Source organism: Sciurus carolinensis, chromosome 11 (assembly GCF_902686445.1).
Source record: "Sciurus carolinensis chromosome 11, mSciCar1.2, whole genome shotgun sequence".
NCBI classification, from domain to species: domain Eukaryota; kingdom Metazoa; phylum Chordata; class Mammalia; order Rodentia; family Sciuridae; genus Sciurus; species Sciurus carolinensis.
The window spans coordinates 72,489,428-72,513,268 of record NC_062223.1 but is presented as its reverse complement, the minus strand read 5'-3'; the positions used below and the strand labels follow the sequence as shown (position 1 = coordinate 72,513,268).

The 23,841-nt window shown below is 41.4% G+C and overlaps 3 protein-coding genes and 1 pseudogene across 3 annotated transcripts; 1 reads left to right on the top strand and 3 right to left on the bottom strand.

Annotated features, from left to right (window-relative positions):
• Nucleotides 1–1,239: 1,239 nt before the first annotated feature.
• On the bottom strand, nucleotides 1,240–2,187 carry LOC124960120 (olfactory receptor 51I2-like). The gene has a single exon (XM_047518683.1). The coding sequence runs from the start codon at nucleotides 2,185–2,187 to the stop codon at nucleotides 1,240–1,242; it is 948 nt and encodes a 315-aa protein (XP_047374639.1).
• Nucleotides 2,188–11,660: 9,473 nt separating this feature from the next.
• On the top strand, nucleotides 11,661–12,629 carry LOC124959549 (olfactory receptor 52D1-like). The gene has a single exon (XM_047517962.1). The coding sequence runs from the start codon at nucleotides 11,673–11,675 to the stop codon at nucleotides 12,627–12,629; it is 957 nt and encodes a 318-aa protein (XP_047373918.1). The 5' UTR covers nucleotides 11,661–11,672.
• A 4,000-nt stretch (nucleotides 12,630–16,629) lies between these two features.
• Nucleotides 16,630–20,564, bottom strand: LOC124959548 (olfactory receptor 52D1-like; annotated as a pseudogene).
• Nucleotides 20,565–22,012: 1,448 nt separating this feature from the next.
• LOC124959547 (ubiquilin-1-like) lies at nucleotides 22,013–23,569 on the bottom strand. The gene has a single exon (XM_047517961.1). The coding sequence runs from the start codon at nucleotides 23,567–23,569 to the stop codon at nucleotides 22,013–22,015; it is 1,557 nt and encodes a 518-aa protein (XP_047373917.1).
• Nucleotides 23,570–23,841: the final 272 nt, after the last annotated feature.

The window sequence follows — 23,841 nt, the reverse complement described above, 5'->3', positions numbered from 1 at the left end:
GACCAGTTTGGGAAACTTTTAAGACCCATACAAAACAAAAAATAAAAAGGGCTGGGGATATAACTCAATGGAAGAGCAGCCCTGGGTTCAATCTTTAGTACCACAAAAAAGATAATAACAATAATAATAATAATAATAATAATAGGAAATAAGCTGAATAATTATTTTATTATCCAATCTTAGAGCAATTTATTTTAGTTAACTTCAAAACGAGCTTAGAAGGTAACTAAATCAGAGATCGGTGTCTCATTTCACAAATAAAAAAATTAAGACATAGAGAAGTTCATTCAGGTTGTAGAGGATCTTACTTCTCATTTACACTGTATCTGTAGGGGAGATTGTGGAGTCTAGAGAAAGAAGAAACATTCAGACATGAAACTCTAATATGAGAAAAGAGTTCACATGCTTATCCATTAATTTGTTCAATCATTATCTTCTCATTTATTCATTTGTTATCGTTTACTCTGACACTTGTTCAGGTACTCTTGCATTATTACACTAGCACCATCAGATAGCTTAGTGGAGGGCCCTTAGGAGGTTTTCTGTGGATGGATGGAATAGAATAAGAAAAGACTGCTACCCCAGGGAACTCAGATTCTGTCCAGGGAAAGCACACAGATATGAGAAAGAGAGAGAGACATCTCAGGAGATAGAGAAGGGAAGGGCAGTTTAGTTTGTGGAAATGAAGTCAAGCGCCTGCATACCTCCTGGTCTATCCCATTGGGAAAGAAATCCTAGGAATCCTAGAGCCTCCTTCTGACCACTTCAATACCAAAACTGTTAAAGCACATTTTTTTCAAAGACTGTGGTATCAAAGACCCTGGCTGAGGACGGTATCAAAAATCAATCACCCACACTAAACTTACACATTGAAAATGTTGTATTCTCATAATCACTCCTATCTGTGCCTCTGTCTCTTTTAAGAGTTATGCAGGCCCACAACTAGAATGCAACTAATATCTCAAATTTTGTTTCCAACTCCAACTCCTCTAAAATAGCCCTGTGATGATACTCAGCATTCTTTTGATTATTTTTCACAAAAGACCATTTTTCTGCCTCTAAAGGACATTTTTGTGGTTAATTTGTGGTTACAATCCAAGATGGCAGGTACAAACCTGATATTCTAATCCTAGAACTTGAAGGGCATCACCCACATTTCCTGATTGTGCTATTCCTACTGTGCTGGCTGGCTATTCTCCCAACACGAAATCATCCTGTGCTTCTAGATCTGCCAAGGAGTCAGAATCTGAACCTGAAAAGCATCTTAAACAGTCTGTGGCGTATTTCCTTTGTCTTAATGGAGTAGATGACAGGATTCAGCATGGGAGGCACAAAGAGGTAGAGGATGGACATCAGGATACGGACAGCAGGGGGCAAGCCAGTCCCAAAGCGATGCACAATGGACACACTAACCATGGGCACATAGAAGATAAGCACAGCCAAGATGTGGGACACACACGTATTGAGTGTCTTAAGACGCTCCTCCCGAGAGGCGATGGCTAGCACTGATCGCAGGATGAGTCCATAGGAGAAGAGGATGAGTGCCGAGTCCAGGCCAAAGGTGAGCAGCACAATGGACAGCCCATAACGGCTATTGAGGGAGACATCAGTACATGCCAATTTAATCATATCTACATGAAGGCAGAAGGGATGGGAGAGAACATTCTGGGCATGGCAGAAGGGCAGTCTGTGCAGCAGCAGTGGGAAGACCAGGATGAGAGCAAAGCTGCGGAGGACAGTCCCCAGGCCCATGGTCGCGATGCGGGTATTGGTGAGCACTGCAGCATAGCGCAGTGGGTTGCAGATGGCCACATAGCGATCAACACTCATAGCCAGAAGGATGCCAGACTCTGTCCAAGAGAAGAGGTGGATGAAAAACATTTGAGTCAAGCAAGCATTAAAGGTGATCACTCGGGCACGGAAGCAGAGGGCAGCCAGCACAGTTGGCAGTGTGGACAAGGACACACCCAAGTCGTTGACTGAGAGCAGGGACAAGAAGTAGTACATGGGCTGGTGCAAGCTCTGTTCCTCCTTTACAATGAGGAGGATGAGGCTGTTGCCCACAATGGAGATGGCATAGAATAAAAGGAGAGGAAGGGATAGCCAGGGCTCCATGGCCTCCATTCCTGGAAAACCAATCAGAATAAAGCTGGGAACATCAGAGGAATTGATCCTGAGGTTGCCCATGAGAGGCAACTGATAACATTAGTTATCAGTAAGGTGGGTCTTTCAGAGAAACTACACCATATGTTTAAGGTTGTTACTGCTCCTAGAGAGGAAAAAAAAAAAAAAAAAACACCAAAGTTTATAAATTGTGATTATGATGGATTTCATTCATGAAATTCACTGGTGGAATGGCCAGGTGATCATGAAGTAACAGCTATTGAAATAAAGGCTTCTTTTTTAAACCACTTACAGAACAGATTGCAGGGTAGTTGCCCATCTCATTTGGTTTCACTGATAGCTAACCGGATGCCTGCCTTAAGGATGTTCTGTTGGCTAACCTTCATACACCTCAAATTTCATAGCTATGATCCTATTTAATCTACTAGAGATGTGAACATTTACAGCCATCCTGCAAGATTAGCAAACAAATGTGTGACAAAGGATAGGAATTCTGGTGTCAAAGTTACACAGCTAAAATCTGAACTCTATAATTCCACTTCAATCCCAAGGTCCTTACATAGTCCAAGACCCACCATGTTTAATATTTCAAGGTCTTTTCAGGAGGCCTGGAAAATAAATAGCTCGTAAGAGGCATTATATGTTCCTGGTAAGGGTTTGAGTTCCACCATAGCAACATAATATTCATGTTACATTAGAAAGATTTCGTAAACTATCTCCTTTACTTATAAAATGGGGCAACAATAGAGTTGCTCTATGGATATATACATAAATATGTTAGAGGAGAGAGAGAAATTGAACTTGGAACATATACTACCTCTTAGTAAGCATTATAGATACATTGCTTTTAGTGTTATTTGTGCTATTTAAAACCATGTTTATATTGCAAATTTATTGGTTTTTGTGTTTACTTTAACAAAAAAAAGTATGTGTTAGATAAAAACATTTTAAATCATATATCTTCACATCATAGATTGTGGTACATCAAGCAAAAGTGAAGTACAAAGAATTGAGAAAGAAAAATTATAACATTAAAACATTCCACCCATCACCTTATTTTTCCTATGAATTGATTTAAAAAAAAAAAAAAAAAAAAAAAAAAGCATTTCTCCATGCCCATAGCAGACTACTGTTGCTCCTCTTACAAAGTTTCTCACCAGGGAAAAGGTGAGAAACATTACCTTACATCAACCCAAGTGAGGTTATGAGAAGAGACCCAAGGACATGCTGGGTGGATATGAAGCAGTGGGAAGGATGAACCTGATAATCCCTAGGGAATCTGTGCAGTGCAACAATCCCCCATCATTACTGTGCAAATGGACATTGAAGATTTTAGAGAAGATGGTCTCAAAACCACCCAACTTCTTGAACAACCCACCCAAGTCTCCTTCCACCAAGCAGCACTGTTCACTATAAGGAAGTCTAAAATTACCTTAACTAAAAACTTTCTGCAGCAGAATAAGGTTGGATTTAGCATCTCTTTCCCAATGTACCTGGAAATGATGGAGTGCAGCTCAGTGGCTTCCGCCGATAGTGTTCTTTCTATTCCCTCATATTTTTCCCTCTGTTCACACCAAGCAAAAAGTGGGAAAGAGAATAAGGAGAGAAGTGACAAAAAGTGAGAGAGACAGAGGTAGAAGAACAGGGAAAAGAGAGAGGGAGACATAGGCAGAGAAAAAAAGGATGAAAAATATACAGGAAATAATATGGAGGTGAGAAGAGCCAGGTCAGGAAAGGGGAAGCATGATTAAAGAAGGAGTTTTAGTGACATAGATAAATAAAGCAGAACAGCTAAAAGCCATGCCCCAGCCTGTCTCAGGTGCTCTTGGAGAAGTGGGCTGTGCTGTGCCCAGGTCAGTCCAAGGCTGTGGAAGACCTTACACTCACCACAGTTCACAAGACCCAACTTTCAACCTCTGAGCAGTAGAAGGCTGTAGCAAGACCTCATATCCCCTAGACAAAGTCTGCTGGGAATAGAGGCTCCTCGCAGCAGGATCCCAGTGTTCACCTCCTGCTACTTATTCCCTAAGGCGGTTCAGAGCTCTGTGCAAAGGCCAAGGCAACTGCCTGTCTTCTCAGCCAAGCAGGGCTTACCTCTTACATCGTGTCTCATGGCTCCTGTTGTCCCATAAGTAATGTGTCATAAGGATCCTCTGCCAAACGAATATCTGATTATCAAGGGGCCCAGTGCTGGTAAATAGTGTCCTTAAACCAGAAGATTCTGGCGGGGTTCAAAAGAGCTGAATTTAAATATATCATAAAGTGTATTTACAATATAGGACATTGGTAGTGGTTTGGCCTCTAATCTCTGGTTTAAAGTTAAATAAGTCAGAACTATTAAAGGAACATTTCATGGAAAAAATATAAAGAAAGGGTGAAACAATGATTTTTTTCACACATTCACCTGAAGGACTTTTTTAAAGTTGTGATTAAAAAATTTCTCAGTAAGCTATGTTATTACTAGAAAGATAAATACCTTCAAAAATTTTAACTATTGTATTTAGTAATTATAAGTAAAATGCAAAAGTTTCAAAGTCATTGGATGACTCCTTTTTGAGGGTATGGGGTACCAGGGATTGAACCCAGAGGCACTCAATCACTGAGCCACATCTCAGCCCTAAATCAGGGTCTCACTGAATTGCTTAGCACCTCACTGTTGTCAGCCTCCTGAGCTGCTGGAATTACAGGTGTGCACCACTGTGCCCAGCCACCAGTTGACTCATAAAGACAAAAATTTATGTCATGTGCACTTGTTTGCATATGTTTAGCGAAGACATACATTAGAAGAGAAGTCATTATTCAATTAAAATTATTTTTATCCAATATATTATGCAATTGTATTCAGTATGATTTAATCTTGCAAAATGTTTCCTATTTCTTAGTAGTATATAGTTTTCTGTTACATTAAATAGTAAATAAGAATTATTGGAGTTCCTTCTGTGACTGGTCTCCCTGACGCATCTGATTGTCCTCCGCCCGGAGGGCTGGGTGCGGAAGGTCAGTTGGCCCTACCTTTCCCAGTCTGGCCTTATTGGAGAGTGCTTCCTTCCCTTGTCGCTGGTCAAGAAGAGCAAGGGGACTAAAGACCCCGACATCTGGCACCCAATGTGGGGCACCTCAAGGCTGATCCGCAGCCAAAGCGAAGAGTCAGCACTAGCAGATCGGGCCAAGCGAGTTCCAAGGTAAGGCATCCCTGAAAAGATGGGGCAAACACACACCACACATGGTGACCCTGTGCTCTCAGCTCTTAGACTCATGCTGAAGAGTAGGGGCCTTGAGTTGTCTGTTACACAGGCGGAAAAAGCCTGGGACACCTTTACTCCAGTGGCCCCTTGGCTTCCTGCCGCTAATCTTTTTGACTGGTCCACATGGGATCGTGTAGAACAACTTGTTAGGAAGAGGGAAATCAATTTAGGGGAGGGTCCCCCATTGGGAGTCTGCCCTACATTATCCGCCCTTAAGGCCTGCTTCTCTCCAGGACCTCCCAAAGGGGGCTCCAAGTTTCCCCCCAAAGAGCCACCGCCTAAAGAACCATCAGCTCCTCCCATTGCATCTCCTTCCAGAAACTTGCCACATAGTAAACAACATTGGGAGACCTTTAAGGAGGGGCCCAATCCATCTCTGTCCACTCCTCCCAAGGTTGAGGAACCACAAGAGCAGCCAGCCTCTACACATAGTGAGGGGCCACTTCCACCCTGGGGAGGCTCATTGCCGCCATCTTGTATTCTGGGACCACATCAGACTCCAATGAAAGCCCTCACCCTCCTCCTTCTGTATGGCGGGAAATCTTCCCAGCGACCATTTTATGATACTGGGAGAGAACTCACTGATTCTAACCTCCCCCCTCCTTGTATGGCCTTCCTGGTAAATGCTGAAATGTTAGTTTGGGAAGGAATGACTACCGATCACAATTTGGCCTGTGCAGGAATGAAAGATCGCTCCTTGGGAAGGTGGATTGTGGCTACCAAAGATATTGGCACACAGCTTCTGTGAGTGAGTGGGCAGATGGAAAGGGATTCCTTATCTTCAAGTCTCTTCTTTCTTGTGCTTCTATGCTCTTCCTGCAAACTCAAAAGCCTCCTTCTTCTCCCCCTCTTAATCCCTCCTCCTCCTCCAACTTCTACTCAGCTGTTTCTGCTTCCATTCCCCAGCCCAGCCCACCTAGTCCTCCTGCCAGTGGGGAGGGATTAACCAGCCCAATCATCAGTGGCATGTCCCAGTAAGGAGTATGATATAGCTGCCCAATTCCCCACAAGTAGTGAGAGATAATGTTTAACAATTTTTTGCATCCAAAACTGAATTGATTACTAAAGAGGAAAAAATGGCTAAAATGCCCTAGGCACAAAATTTTTGCTAAAACCTGTTAGCTACTTCCAGATCTCAGTCAAGGTTTGCATTGAAATGTAAATAGAGGAAGCCTGAAGACTCAGTAGGAGACCGTCTCAAACCCAAGAAAAAAAAAAAAAAAGCAAAAGGAGTCTTACCTGAACTCCAGCAAAAGTAAATTTTATGGTGCTATACTTAAATAATTAACAGCTGTATCATTTTTCCAGGACTCTTGTTTATTTTTAATTCTACATTTTTTTTGAGCTCATGACTTTTTGATCATTTCTATTTTTTATCCAACTAGAGTTTTTGAACATCTGTTACATTGCAATGGAGATTCACCTATAAAGTTACAAGGCCTTTGATTTTGTGTTATTTGTATGTCGTGCTGTCTGATGTCATGTTTTGTCTGTATCAAAACTGAGCGCTCCTAAAATTAAAATTTAAAAATGGATCCAGATACTTTTAATTCACGTGATTTAAAAAGGTTCAATTTAAATTGGGTAAAGTAATAAAAGTAAAATGTCTTCAAAAATAACTCGCAAGTCTCTAGGTGGTCAAATGAATAAAATGTTGATGTTAATAAAAAAATTGTGAAGTCTGACAAAATAAACTGGGTTATTTCGAATCTTTACATGCTTCTCATTTATTCAATCCCAAAATACTATGCAAGTACAATGCATACTTGTGCACCTAGGTCCTGCAGGCTTTCTGTCCTGAACAAGCTGTTGTCTTTCAGCTCCACCACTCTGTCTGTGCTCTGCCCTCCCATGCTCAGGTGGGACCACACTTTTCTTTTGCCAATCAGCTGTCTGTCAGACTCTGCCAACAGGAAACATTAGAGGCATACGGGAACACCGGAAGAGAGTTAAGGGATCCTATTCATATTTTGGTTCTGTGTCACCCAAGCACCTTTTTTTCTCTAAGCAAAGCAGTTGATTCTCATAAAAACAGTGGTTTCTGCTTACATTTTTATCTATCTCTTATTTTTAGACAACCTCATCATGTCTCTCAGACGTACAGCACTACCTGACTGGAATATCTCCTTAAAGATCTGTGGATCACTCTGTAGGTCCCCTCCTTCAGTTTCAAACAGCCAGAATCTACTTTCTTGGGACAGTTACTGATTATAGCAGCTACTCTTATTATGACATAAATCCTGCATTGCAGAAACAAAAGTCATTCCCAATTAGGTTATTTATGTGAATAATTTCTTACAGCTTAATTTTTGTAAATAATATTAAGAATAACTTAATGTGAAACTTTCCTCACTCCATCAATATTGACTTGTAGACACATAAAGTAACTTTGGAAGAAAAAGAAAGTTCTATAATTCTCATAAAGAAAAATATTTCCAAAAACCTGTTTAGTAATGCATGAAATTTAAAGATTTTCATATTGCTTTTATTGAAGCATCATCATGATAATTACAATAAAATATTTTTACATTGAAGTCTGTTATTTTAGGAAAAAAATAATTCCAATTTTTATACATATTTTAAGTATGAGAGTTATCATCATGAGATATTAAAGCAAAAATGAATAGGTAGGATAATGGACCAATTCCAAGGAGACAAAACAATAATATTAAATTTCTGACATTTAAGAAAAACTTTCCCAGTTGGGTGCTGTGGTGCATGCCTATACTCTCAGCATCTGGGGAAGCTGAGGCAGGAGATCTCGAGTTCAAAGTCAGTCTCAGCAACAGCGAGGCACTATAACAATTCAGTGAGATCCTGACTCAAAATAATATATTAAATAGGGCTGGGGATATTAAGTAAATAATGGTAAATGTAAAAATTTTAGAGTCTAAGGTTTCCATTTGTATATTTAAAATAGTATATGACAGGTTAATTTTTAAATGTAAAAATCCACAATATACTGAAAATTACATTTTTTTAAAATATTTAAGCTTTTAATGATAACTTCTAGATTTCAACTCAAAATTTCTGAAGGGGCATGTAAGTACATTTAAAAATTTTTAAGGAAATAACTAAAATTAAAATCTTGAAGAAAACTGATTTGGATGAATTTGAGAGGAGAAGGAATGCTGTAAGAGTGTAGTTCTCTGAAGTGGAGGAGAAATGAATGAATCTGGAAGAGGGTTCTGATGAACATAAACCTTCCTGACATCAGCTGGTAACTGCCATGAGATATGATGAATCTAGACAGAGACTGAGGTTTTTTCCTATAAGGACTGGCTTTGTGGGCATACAACATGGGCAACTGCAATAAGCCATGCTCAGAAACCTCCTGTACTCTGTTTGCTACTTTGCTATCATTGGAAATAATTATTAGTATTTTTGTCTTTGAATGAGCATTTTGTCCAAATGTGCAGGTGTCAGTGGTCTGAGAGTGCCACACTATGTGTACATGTCAATACCAGTATTTGCTGCACCATTCACACCCATCTTTCACCATACCCTTACAGGCCCAGAATTCTGGCTGATTCACCTTGAGTGAGAATTCAAGGAGGCTCACAGAAGTCCAGATAAAAGGACAGAAAAGGGAGTCAAGAAAAGAAGAGAAAAGAAATAAAAATTGAGAATAAAGCATATATATTAGATATTTAATTTCCACTTTCATTACAAAAATACCAAAAAGTTTTCCTGACTCCTTTCTTCTTTTATCAACTGCTTACTTTCTTTCTCTTCCTCAACAGACATACCACAAATCAAATCCCTAGAGAAGGCCACCTGAGTTTTCACACCTGAGCATCACAGAGAGAAGCAATAAATAGTCTCACTTACCAAGGCCTTCAACCAAAGAAGGCTGGAATAGAGAGATGAGCTGAAGACACGTACTGAGCTGAGAAAACTGAGAACACGGGTTGCATATTCAGACCCTCTGCTCCCTCATACCACACATCTGAACCTGCAGACATAGATGTCACTTGCCTAAACAAAACTTGGTATCCAGGTACACACCACCTGCCCAAGCCATTGCACAACCATCCTCTGCCACACAGCTTCACATGGATACTGTGGATCTTGACTCACTGCTCCACCTGCAAGTGCATGTCTGTCATGCAGGTAAGATCTTAAAAATCAGATTTGCCAGCAACGGTGTTCAGTTTAAAAAAAATAAAAATAAAAATGACCCATGAGTTAATTAACTGTCTTGCTATCTAGGACTGACACCAGAACCTCAAAACCTGGAGCCAGAGTGGTGGCTCAGTGGCAGAGCGCTTGCCTGGCATGTATGAGGCCCTAGGTTCGATCTCATCACTGCATATAAATAAATAAATAAAACAAAAGATCCATTGACAATTAAAAATATATATTAAAAAAACAAAACAAAAAAACTCAACCATCGTAGGACTCCGAGACACAATGCTGAGAAAACTTTGGGAGGGAGTCCTGTTGTAAAAAAATTTCCCTTGTTTCTCCAAGGAAGGAAAATAAAGCCTGCTCTTACCCTAACCTTTCTAGCCCTCCTATCCATAGCTGCTGAGAGAGCAGCAGATAAATTGCAACCACCATTTGAAAACATCCTTATAGAGCAAGAGCAGGCCAGGAAGAGAGAAGAGGGGAAGACTGTGATTTCAGCTCTCCAGACTCCACCATCCAAGTTTCTTTCTCCCAGCATCACAGGCCAGTGTCAAAGCCGAGCCCCAAAACCTTATACTATCATCATTGAAAATCTGACTGCAAACAGGAAGGGGCTCCTTAGTTGTCTTTGCATCTTTGGTGTTCAGAAAAAGAGTAAAGAAAGGCTATTGGAATGTTAGAATTGATAGTAATTGAAATTGCTTCTTTGGAAGAGTTAAAAATTCAATTATTGACCATATTAATGGACTGTGGGATAAGAAATAACCATCACACTCTGAAACTGAAGATATGAGGCCTAATTTCAGTTCTGCAAGCAACATGCCTGTGATCTAAATTACATCAGTTCACCTCTCTGAACCTGGTCTTCCTGTTAGAAAGGGGTATGAATGATAATTAAACACTTTAGAATATATACAGTTAGGAGATAAAGGGCTTGTGAAAGAAGGAGGAGGAGGAGGAAGAGGGAGGAGGGGAAGGCGAGGTATTATCTAGAGAATCCAAACATTTAATACCTTGATATTTATCTTTGCTGACCTACAAAATTTGGTAAGCCAGATGACGTCTTTCCCAGTTTGGACAAGACAAACTGAGACACAAATAGGTATTGGGATTTCTCCTGTGCTGCTTAGTGAGCTGATAGAAAAGAAGAGAATGACTACAGAATCATGCCCTTTCTGAACTGAATTTTCCCAGAGAACAGAGAGATTTTTTTCAAGGTCATACCTCGATCTTGTTACAGAATCTGGACTGAAACTCAGGTTTACTGGTATTCTCTTCAGGGCCCTTTTAAGTACAAAAAATGTTAAGGAGAGAATATATAATGCTAGGTATTCCTCTACAGTCAAAATAGAATTCTCCAGGATCTTTGTGGTTAGCAAGGTCAGCAACCCCTGCTTTCTCCCTCCATTGGTCTTTATTAACACTTACCATTCTAATTTGACCATAATATTCCGTTATTACACTGATGGGCTTGCAGGGCGAGCTGACTCTGACATAGTTGAGCATGTTTTCGCCCCAGATAGCATAGATGACTTAACTCACTCCTTCTATTAAACCTACAGGACTGCTCCTATCATTATAGGTAATAAATCAGGAAGTATGTAATTATATCCAGGTTGTCTAGCTCCTTTTTTGTGTTGTTATTTGCTTTTTTGGGACCAGGGTTTTTAACCCCAGGTTGCTTAACCTGAGTCATATAGTCATATCCCCAGCCCTTTTTATGTTTTATTTTAAGACAGGGTCTTATTAAATTACATATGGCATGGCTAAGTTGCTGAGGCTGGCCTTGAACTACTTGTAATCCTCCTGCCTCAGTCTCTCAGGTCTCTAGGATTACAGGCATGCACCATTGCACACCGCTTGTCTAGCTTCTTACTAGGCACTTCAGGTGATATATAAAAGTAAGTACATGGCATATATCTGGGAAGATAGTTTACAAACAGAGAAAAAAAAGATGAATGCATCATCAAATCACTGTCAAAAAGTTAAGGGCATGTTGTCACTCAGTGAAATACCCTTGAGGTGCTTGAACAAGTAAAACACATTATTCTCAGCCTAAGAAATATTATTTCACAGAAAGATGATCTTTTCATGTGAATCAACCACACACCTGTTGTTACAGGGTAGGCATACCATCAACCCTTGGAAGGAACTCTTGGGTTGCCAGGAAGGATGTCAGCCTCCAACATCAGTGAGACCAGTCTCCCAGCCACTCTCTTCCTGACAGGAATCCCAGGGCTGGAGTTTACCCACATCTGGATCGGGATTCCATTCTGTGCCGTGTATCTGGTAGCTCTGCTTGGCAATGCTGCCCTCATCCTTGTCATTGTGACAGACAGTGCCCTTCATGCACCCATGTACCTCTTCCTTTGCCTTCTCTCACTCACTGACCTGGCTCTCAGTTCCACCACAGTGCCCAAGACACTTGCCATTTTGTGGCTCCATGCAGGTGAGATTTCCTTTGCTGGATGCCTGGCACAGATGTTTTGTGTCCATTCTATCTATGCTCTGGAGTCCTCGGTTCTCCTGGCCATGGCCTTTGATCGATATGTGGCTATCTACAACCCACTGAGATATACAGTTATCCTCAACAATACAGTAATAGGCAGTATTGGACTGGTTGGCTTAATCCGTAGTATAGCTGTTGTCTCCCCTTTCATCTTCCTGCTGAGGCGACTGCCCTACTGTGGCCACCACATCATGGCTCACACTTACTGTGAGCACATGGGCATTGCTCGACTGGCCTGTGCCAACATCACTGTCAATATTGTCTATGGGCTGACTGTGGCCCTTCTGGCCGTGGGTCTGGATTCCATCCTCATTGCCATCTCCTATGGCTTCATCCTCCATGCCATCTTTCGTCTTCCATCTCAAGATGCCAGACACAAGGCTCTGAGTACCTGTGGCTCCCACCTTGGTGTCATCCTCGTTTTCTACATCCCTGCCTTCTTCTCCTTCCTCACCCACCGCTTTGGCCACAACCGAGTTCCCAAGCATGTGCACATCTTTCTGGCCAATCTCTATGTGCTGGTGCCTCCTGTACTCAATCCCATTATCTATGGAGCTAGAACCAAGGAGATTCGGAGTCGACTTCTAAGACTACTTCACTTGGGAAAGATCTCAACATGAATTCTAAGTAGATGAGAAAAATAAATGGGTAGGATTGCTTTCTAGAGGCATTTACATGGATGAAGATCTATGACAAGACAAGACTGGGTTTATGTGGGTGGAAACTTGGAAGGAAGCAGAATCGCCAGATAAAATGGGAGACTGGTTATCACATTAAACATGTTATGTTCCCATGTTGAAGAATTCAGAATCTCCCAGAAAGATGATACCATTTTCACTATTGTCTCAAAAGCAGTTATGACCTAGTAAGGAATAAGTCAATTTTTCCTCTTAAGAAGACATGGGTTTCACGGTAGGAATAATATCCTTAGAGTTTAATTGCTAAGAAAAAGGTGTTTGGAATTCATTTTAATCTGAATTCCACAACTTAGCATGGCAGTTAAAGGCACCCAGAGTGAACTCACAGCACTTAGATTTGAACCTTGACCCCCTCCTCTTACTAAATTTGTTACTTTGAGCATGTTGCTAAATGTTTCTATGCTTCAGTTTGGTCAACTGTTAAATGTGCATAATATTAATAGCTAACTATTCATTTTATGTTGAGGAACACTTAATAAATGTAGAGAAGACAATGCCTTATGTGTAAAATGTTCAATAAAGAAATAAAATGAGGGAGTCATCTCCAATAATCATTGGGCAATTTGTTTTATTTCTGCAAAACCTTTATGTCATCTCAACTCACAGGTTATTATCATAACATTCTATACTATTTAAACAGACAAGATAAGTGCTTAATGGGACCATATTTTCTCTTTCCAGTCCTGTGTTTTGAGGTCCATTTTCTTTTAGACATGAAGTGTTCCATTGTTCAGGATTCAGGGGAAATGGCCCTGAATCAAAGTTCTTTTTTAGTATTCCTTGGTATGTCAGTAATCTCGGTTCTAAAAGGAGCAAGTCCACCAATACTTCAACCAACTGCTCAAAATGGTTGGCCTCCCTGGTGTGTGTCATAATCTTTTGTTGAATTAATAAATGACTGGCACCTTTGTTATGCTATTGAGATAAGTACTGAAAATGCTTGTCTAAGCTGCACTCAGGGTCCTATGCTTGTAATCCCAACAGATCTCAGGAGACTGAGGCAGGAAGTTCAGGACAGCCTCAGCAAAAGGGAGGTGCTAAGCAACTCAGTGAGACCCTGTCTCTAAATAAAATACAAAATAGGACTGGGGATGTGGCTCAGTGGTCGGGTGCCCCTGAGTTCAATCCTTGGTATCCCCAGCTCCCCAGAAAAGAAAATGCATGGGTATCTGCTACATAGCAGATATTCAGTTATTTGATTCTTATTCATTTATATTATACTGAAACAATTCATATGGTGGTACATCCATAGAATTATGGTAGATTAAAGAAGAGATTTTTTTCACCCAGGAAAGAAAGTAGAGGAAAATGCTATAAAATCCACAGGTGAGACTAGAAGAGAAGTTCAGCTCTGGCCACAGGGAGCGCCACGTCCAACTAAAGAGCACAAGGAACTGTCTTGGGCCAGGGCCAGTCATTACTGGCACAGAGAAATGCAGAGGAGAAAGATCAGATGTGTGGAGCTGTAAATGAGATTGGAAGAGAAAGAGGGACAAGACAGTGGTGCAGAAAAGAGGCAGCAGAAAGGACACTGAAAGAGCTTGAGGCAGCCTGGTGAGACTAGAATTCCAGGGAGAGCTTCAAAATCCAGGTCTGTTTATAGATAAAGGCAGCCCTTAGAAGTTTTATGAATCAGTGTTTCTTGAAGCACTTAATGAAACAATATCAATCACTTATAACTGAAGTCCGAAGTAACATGAGGCTGGTATTTAATGAGGGAAGGCAACATTTCCAAAGGTGACTCTTTCCTGACCACCAAAACCCATTTTTACACCTCCTTCCCTACAGAGGCAAGGTATGTTGTTATGTGAGTACTCAAAAAAAAAAAAAAAAAAAAAATTCACTTTTTGAGGATAGACAAGGGTCTGAGAGCATGTGCCAGTGACTCAACTTGATGTGTGTGAACTGGCCCTGGCAGGGTCTTAAGCAACTCTTCTGGATCACTATGAAAGTGTGTGTGGTTTTGCATATAACAAAACCAACCACCTTATAATAATTCTAACCTTGGAATCTTGCTTTATTGAATATCCTTTTTTATTTTTGCTATAATCCTTGCTCTTTCAGTTGGTACTAAAGGAGACCCTCTGAACTTTGTTTTAAGGGATTTGGCCCTAATAAGGCATTGAAGTTTTCCTGTGAAGTTCTTCCTAATTCTGTAGTCCATCTCAGAGCCAGATTTCAACATACCCTGCCACTCCCAAATCTATCTATCTATTTAAAATACACACATACACACACACACACACACAGAAGCACACAGTTACACACTACCCCATATGCACACTTTTCCTACATAGAGAGTTTTAAAAGAAAAACAAATCATTCTCTCTGGTCCCTGAGGAAACTCCCACTATTCTCCCTCTCTTCCTCCCACTCCACATCCACATTATTCTATTTTTTTTTTTAGATGCTAATAATGATTTTCAGTGGGGGGCGGGGGGAGCATTCAATTTGCTTTTTTTTATTACAAATATGTAGATTTTTTTTTCCAGTGAGTTGGATGATTCTCTGAGCTTCTCCTTTCTAAATGATGTTCTAAACTCCCAAGGAGTTGGAAACATAATTTTTCTCTTCTCTGTGCCAGTGTCTATGATACACTTTCTGTTCACTGATTTCAGGCAAAGTGATTGAATCCGACTGTGGAGCAGCATAAAGCTAAGAACACACTCTGGGATCCAAGAGCTGAAGTTCCTACATCTATGTCAGTCACAACTGTATATCTTCAGGAAATTATGGACTTTCTCTGTGCCTGCTTCTTCAACTTTATAACCTTATATAATTTGTCTTAGTGTTTGAAAGAACAAATGTGGCTGCTATGTCAAGAATAGAGAAAAAGATGTGAGGCAAGGATAGTAGCAAAGAGACAGTGTAGAATGCTATCATACTGATAATGTGAACATTATCAATATCAGGATGGTGTCCTGTGTCAAAGCCGAGTCAGGATGTTAAGCAGGGACAGACAGCAGCACTATTGCAGACTCCCTGAGGGACTCTTTTGCATATTAACTTGTGACCAAAATTTTTGCCAAAGACATTTCAAGGTGCCACTTGCTGCATACATCACAAGGACAACTAACCAGATATAGAAGAATACTTGCCTAATACAGTCTCTAGGAAGTGAAAGAAAATAGACAAGAACTTCAAAATGAAGAGGTCAGGGAGATTAGGAGAAACTAACAAAGGAAACTAATAAGGAAAAGTCTTTGAAAGAAGAATCAATTTAAAAATGTGTAAAGTCAAAAAATATAGTGCAAAGTGTTTCAAAGAACAGGTGTGACCTACTGTGTCATATGTAAGAATCACTCCAGGACTGAGCCTGGTAGGACAGTGACTGAGGAATGACTGTTGGATTCAGCAAGGCAGAGTTCTTTGGTTACCCTGACAATATTTGTTCCAAACTTGGGAATAATGTGGGCAAACAATTATAGTAGGTCTAAAAAAAAAAAAAAGGAGAGAAGCTCAATGCCTTTGCAACTACTATTCTGCTCCTAAAATACATGTCTGTGGGCCCCATGTCTGCTCTCTGAAGTCCATGTTATGTCTGAACAAAAGTAAGAATTAGAACTACCCAAAAAGTTAATGTAAGCAACAACCAGGGGTCAGGATTCTGGATTCCCACAGCCACATATAAAATGGGCCCACTTGTGTAGTACTGTCAGAATCTTGAGGTTCTGGGAAAGAAATAAGCTCATGATTGACCAAGTATTAGAAAAGAAGTCCTATGGTTTGCACCTAATACTTTTCCATCATACCCACAAATCTATCAACCATCTACAACAGCTTTTATACTACCCTCAATATCTTAACTGAAGAACATCATCCCCAAGGTGAAGCAATCCCAGAAGGACATTTGAGTACAAATCTCCTTGGTTTTAGTCCCAGAGATGTCAGAATTGAGCACAGAAGTCACCATGCTTAGAGGTTAGGCGGAAAAATGTGCACATGCTAGACGGTAAGTGGAAGCAAGGAAGGAGAAGAAAGCAGGGATGTACAAAAGGAGGGTGACACCAAGGTGGGAGCCACAGGTACTCAGAGCCTTGTGCTGGTGTCACAGAGTGGAAGACCAAAGACAGTATGGAGGATAAAGACACAGCAGATGGTAGTGAGGATGGAATCCAGGCACACGGCCAGCAGAGCCACAGTCAACCCATTGACAATATTGAAAGCAATGTTGGCACAGGCCAGTCGAGCAATGCCCATGTGCTCACAGTATATATGAACCATGACATGGTGGCCACTGTAGGGAAGTCACTTCAGCATGAAGATTAAGGATGAGACAACAGCTATAGTGTGGAATATGCCCAAAACGACAGTTCTGACCATGACAGTGTAGTTGAGAGTGGTCATATATCTCAATTGATAGCCATGTATCAATCCAAGGTGATGGCCAGGAGAACCAAGCACTCCAGAGCACAGATAAAATGGACACAAGCCATCTGAACCAGGTATCCACAAAGGAAATTTCACCAGCATGGTGCCACAAAATGGCCAGCATTTTGGGCACCGTGATGTAGCTGAGAACCAAGTCAGTGAGTAAAGGCAAAGGAAGAGGTACATGGGTGCGTGAAGGGCACTGTCTGTCATAGTGACAAGGATGAGGGCAGCATTGCCAAGCAGTGCTAACAAGATGCATGGCACAAGAAAGAATGAAGAGTCCCCACAGGGCTAACCTCCTCCCTGAGACCTTGTCAGACTGAAAGTTTCAGGGAAACCTTCACTAGTGATATTGAAGACTGTCCGGGTCCGCTTTTGATGTCAACCAGCACTACAGCTATTACTTCAAGGAAAAAAAACTAAGCACCCAGTTCCATTATTGAAGCACTTTTTCTCTATATGTATAGCTAAAAATGCTTCACAGCTACCTCCATTTAATTATTAAAAAACAGTTCTTCTTACATTGTCTCTCTTCTACCATATTTACCATAATATAATATACTTTTTAAATGTAAACTGTCAAGTTGAAAGGGTGTCATTAGGTAGGTGCAGACTTCAGGTAGTTAGGCACATCTTAGTTCTTTAGTCACTGCACTTTGATTCCTGGCTATATTTCTTCACTTCTGTATCTACATACTTTTAAATGAATTTAGCAGACATCTATTTCTTGTTTTCTTGAGTAGCTTATCAACTTTGGATAGAGTGGACACAAAATATTTAGGCCAGGCATCCACCATAGAAAATCCCAATTTTTACAGCATCCTTTGACATACTTGTTCTTTATTTGACCCTCGGTCTATAACTTGTGACTTATTGGAAGCAATTACTCCAATAGACCCCCACTTCTGACGTAGTAGTTCCACCCTCCAAAAGGCAAAAGTTTAAGTTTCTTCTGTTTCAAGTCCAGGGCATTCTGACCTGATCTTTTACTCTGCATCCCACACACTGAGGGGAACAAGAGGAGGATGCTGGGATTAAAAGAACAAATTTAGGCTGGGGAGATAGTTCAGTTGGTAGAGTGCTTGCCTTGCAAGCACAAGGTCCTGAGTTTGATCCCCAGTACCACAAAAAAAAGAACTTATTTATTTATTTATTTTTATTGTAAACAAATGGGATACATGTTGTTTCTGTTTGTACATGAAGTAAAGGCATACCATCTGTGTAATCATACATTTACATAGGGTAATAGTGTTTGATTCATTCTGTTATTTTTTCCTTCCCCCACACCCCTCCCACCTCTTTTCCCTCTATACAGTCCCTCCTTCCTCCATTCTTGCCTCTCTCCCACCCCCCGTTATGTGTCATCATCCACTTATCAGCGAGATTATTCTTCCTTTGGTTTTTTGAAATTGACTTATCTCACTTAGCATGATATTCTCCAATTTCATCCATTTGCCTGCAAATGCCATAATTTTATTATTCTTTATGGCAGAGTAATATTCCATTATGTATATATACCACAGTTTTTTTATCCATTCATAAATTGAAGGACATCTAGGTTGGTTCCACAATCTGGCTATTGTGAATTGAGCAGCTATGAACATTGATGTGGCTATATCTCTGTAGTATGCTGATTTTAAGTCCTGTGGGTATAGGCCAAGGAGTGAGATAGCTGGGTCAAATGGTGGTTCCATTCCAAGCTTTCTGAGGAATCTCCACACTGCTTTCCAGAGTGGCTGCACTAATTTGTAACCCCACCAGCAATGTACAAGTGTACCTTTTTCCCCACATCCTCTCCAACACCTATTGTTGCTTGTATTCTTGATATCCGCCATTCTAATTGGGGTGAGATGGAATCTTAGAGTAGTTTTGATTTGCATTTCTCTTATTACTAGAGATGTTGAACATTTTTCCATATGTTTGTTGATTGCTTGTAGATCTTCTGTGAAGTGTCTGTTCATTTCCTTAGCCCATTTGTTAATTGGATTATTTGTGTTTTTGGTGTAGAGTTTTTTGAGTTAAAAGAACCAATTTGTAATTACATACACACACACACAGAAGGAAAATGAAATCAATACCCTACATCTAGCAGGCATTCCACAAGCATAACCATATCTCAGAAGTGAATGGCTTCTAATTTTTAAAGAATGTTTGCTAGGATTGTTATTATCTCCCTGTTCCCTGGCTTTTCTGCAAGTGTCTCATGATGGAATATATTTTCAGGAACCACTTTCTGAATTTCTCATTTTTTTCTATTCCCAATAATAGGTAACATTAAAGGTTTCTAAGGATATTACATTACAAAAAACAGTCAATTTTTTTTCTTTAAAAAGGAAGTCATTTTATCATATTTTGTGATTTACTTTTACATTTCTATGAATAAACGTCTGTATGCAGACTATATGTCCATGATTGAAATTGTATATGGTTTTGCATTATAAATCTATAGTTGGCACTTCTGTTGAGTAGAAATAATTAATCCTCTGTGCCTCTAACTTTAAGGTTGCATGACAATGGAAACATGCATACGGGGCTATCACAATTTTCTATAGTATTACAACTCCCACTGGTCCAGTTTCCTATCCTTCTTGTTATCTATTCTTACTCTAGTTTATGATGCCACAATGTATCTCAGTGACTGCTTTTTTCACAGGGTATGATAATATAGGTTGATGAGTGTAAATTTAAATATGGTGGGATTCATTCCACACATTCTGCCCAGCATCCTTCCCCTTTCCTAAAATTTTAATCCTACCCCAGCACTGGTATTGCAGAAAGGATTTATTTTAGTAGATACCACCAACTCTTTTCTTCAAATGTAGTTTTTCCCATAGCTCCTCAGTTAACTTCATCCTGCTAGAGAACTGATCAGGTATACAGAGCCCACACAGTTACTAATAGCTTGAGGGATCTACAGCCTCTACTCTGGACTGGCGCCCATGGATATAACACAGAACAATTCTTCTCCATGGTTTCTTCTTGGAAACCAAAGTCCAAGCTTGCACTCACCACAGGTGGGAGGCTTCTGCAGCTTCATCAAAGTCTACTTCTTAAATTTCTTTTTTGGACTCCTTTATCATCCTGAAGCTACAATTCAATAAATTTAATAGAGAAGGGAGTGACTTGTGAACATCAGTAAACTAGTATCCATCAAGGTAAAGCAGAGCAGAGCACCCAATAAGACTTGCTAACAGTAATGCCAATAATGTCTTCCACCCTACTCAGGGGTCTAACCACTGGGACCTGGATGATGATGGAGGAGGAGGAAGCCTAATTCTAGGATCCCAGAATGCTTCCCTTTCTATCATCCTTACTCTGTCCCAGGGACTCTCTCCTCCCTTGGACAAAACATAGGTAACTGATCTCAGAAATTCAAACCCACAACTTTGATTAAACTATGTACTGGGAAGCGAGGCCCCAGAGATATTTGGAGTACAGTCCCTCACCCTCCACAACCATCAGGTCTTCAGACTCATGGAGCATCACAGCACAATTGAGTCACAGAGCCTGCCTCAGAGATGGGCATCCTCCCCAGCCTCAAGGAGGCATGGGACCCAGCTGTTCATCCACCCAGACTTGACTGTCTCCTGAGGCTCGCTCTGCAGTTTTAGTCTTTCATTTCCCCTTAAGTAACTTTCCAAATATACTTCCTCTCTCCCATAGTTCCTTTTATCCTTCTACATGGTTGCCTTTAGTCACTGGTACCCTGAAGCATGCTCCATCTGCCTACTCTATGAATCACATCACTAACAGATCAAAAATTTGCAGTAGAGGTGGATTGGGGAATTGTTGATGACTTTCACTGAGGTATAGGAAACAAAGAATTTAGAATAAGGATGGTCCGGGTGGGGCGGGGGTGGAAATGCTGAAATATATTTGGAAAGACCGAGCCAGAAATTCCCCTGAGATACTCAGAGATAGCTGGTAGACTGGGAAAAGTATAAATATTAAACTAATTATTATAGAAGAGTCATAGTTGACAATGAAAATGGCTAAACTCTCTTAAAGAGGAATAAAGAAAAAATGGTTAATAATATACTCTTAAGAAGCACCATTTAGTAAGGGAAACATTCAGTAAGATTTTAAAAACACATTAAAGGAAACATCTCCAGGAAACATAAGTCCATAGATCAAATTCTGTAAAATATTTTTGCAATGTGAAATATGGAACAGTTTCTGCACTCTAAGTCTCTGGTTGCAGAGGATGGTGAAACATCACCACTGGAAGGGATGCTTCTTCAAACAAGAAATTCAGGGGCACAACACTCAAAGATCAATTTCAATAACTGATAAGAGAGTTGAGCATTTTGCAGGTTAAAAAGAAGAAGCCTGCATAAAACAGATATAATGGTGCTTCAAAAGTAGTAGAGATCCTTCCCAGAGCAGGATCCTGGGCATTGGCAGATGCCCAAAGGAAGAACTCTGAGAGGGAAGTTACACATTCTCTGAAATACTGACAGATAGTACCTAGAGACAAAGAAAACAGTGGTAAAAGAGTGAGCAGCTTCAAGAGCCCTCAAGGAAATTCATGGTTTCTTGGGATAGCAAAGGCCAGAATTCCTTCAGAGTCATTCTGGAGTGAAATAGAGATCACTCAGGATTTTCCCACCTCAAGTTCAAAATTTTAAAAGACTCTGAGATTGGAGGTATGAGAATAGATGAAGTTCTCCAAATCATCAAACATGATTAATACTTTTACACACAATGCCCCATTTGCCCACCTACCCCTCAATTTACATCACACACGAGATCCAAGCAATCTTTTTAATGTAGAACAGGCTTGGGCAGTGAGACAAGAGCTGTCCAAATATGCTCACAACATGAGTAAGAGGAATTCCTAAAATAAGTGACTTCCCTCCTCCTCCCCTTCCCCCCCTTCCTTTTCTTCCCTCTCTCTAGGGTGGTGCATTGTGGGCCTCAGCCGGAAGCTCCTAGGCTTGTGGCATCCCTAGCAGTCTCTCAATGGCAGCATAGATGTCTCCGTCTGTGGCCATCAGGGCCTGCAGGTTGGCATCATGATTAGCAAAACCCAAGGCCTTCAGCTGCTCAAGTTCTTGGTGGTAGCGACCTTCGGTGAGGAGGTATGAGGATAATGAGGACTGAGTAGACTGGGAACAGGCGTGGACCAATTCATGAAGGAACTGAAGAAGGGCCAAGGTGGGTTGCATAGGGTTTTCCCTATGACCTTGTCTTCCACCCCTATTTTCTGCGACTCCTCTAGCCCCACGTGGTCTAGCTGGGTCCCGTAAGAATGGTCCTAGCGCAGGCACCTCCCTGGACAGTATCTGTAGGCCTTGCTCTATCTGTATCAGTGCCTGCAGTGCTCGTGGATTGGTGAGAATGGAAAGTAGTGGTATTTGATGATGCAGGGTACTGCCAGTTGACAGCTGGTGTAGCATATTTGGATTCTGCTGTAGGGCATGCAAGAGTCCGCGCAAAATAGAGGGTGAAGGTCTCAGCTGATTGGTTAGAGAATTTTTCTCTACAGACTGTTGGCCGTCCTGGGAAGGAAGCTCTTGGCCAGAATGTAAATCTGGATTACCAGTCCTATGCCCTAAACTGGCCTGATTCGAGACCATGCCCTTGACCTGGGTAACCACTCCTGTACTGACCTCTTGTTCCAATGGCCGAGCAGGCACGGAAGCGGTGGGGACGGTGGTGGTAGTATCAGAACTGCCATGAGCATTGGTTTCTCCTTTGCAAGACTCTGAACCTGAGATGTGGCCTTTAGAGACAACCAATAGGGCCAGAGTGGAAAGCATGAGCTGCTGGAGATCAGAGCAGACTGGACGCATGGCATTGTCACCACCTGGAACTGCCTTCAAGGCCTCCAGCCTCTGCTTCCCTGCCTGCAGGAGCTCCTGCTGCTGGGCTCGCTTCTGCAAGGTTTCCAGAGTCTTGAGAGCTGAGTCACGTTTCTGTACTGACCTCGAGGATTCAGGAATGTGGCTGCCACTTGCTTGTTTCTCACTTTCCAGACCTTGAATTAAAGGGTCTTCTAAGAATTGCACCACAGACTCTGGTGCAGTCATCAGGAGTTGAGTCAGCTGACCAAAGAAGTCAGCTAGATCAGGTGAGGTCCGGGCCAGCCGACCCAGCCTGGCGAGCATCGAAGCCCCGTCAGAGGCTGTTGGATCAGAACGATGGGTACCGTGGCCTGTGGTGCCTGGCACAGTTCCATGGATGGCTAACCCTTTTAAGCGAGTCCTCACCACCAAGTGGACCGTAGTGCCATCCAGGATGCCCCGCTGGCTCAGTATATCTTGATCCCTGAGGATTTTTCCAGTGAAGATGAGTACCAGTCGGTCAATGTCATAGTGAAGGCGCTTGGAGATCTGCTTTTTAAAGTAACGAACACTACTATTTTCTGCCAGCAAAAATTCCTGGCAGTCCTGTGGGGTCTTGACAGACACTCGGATGATACGTGATGATGCCTCCCTACCAGACACCAGTTGGCTGTCCCCTGCTTCTTCCCGAGCCCGTGCCATATTTCCTTGAAGACAGAATGCCACGCCACCTAAGGATACTGTGGGGGACAGACCTGTAGAAGCCTAGATGTGGCACTGAGTACACGTGGGTGCTGGGATCAGCAGATGTCCAGTGATGTCCTTTCACCCACGTCCTGCAGAGGCCACCTCCCCAGTGTAGCCCTGCAGCCACCTGGCTCCCTTAGAGGGGGCAGTTACTCCACTCTTGAACCAGCCTTTGGGGATATGGTGTCAGTGATGAGGTCACAGTTGAAAGGCAGGCATGAATGGGG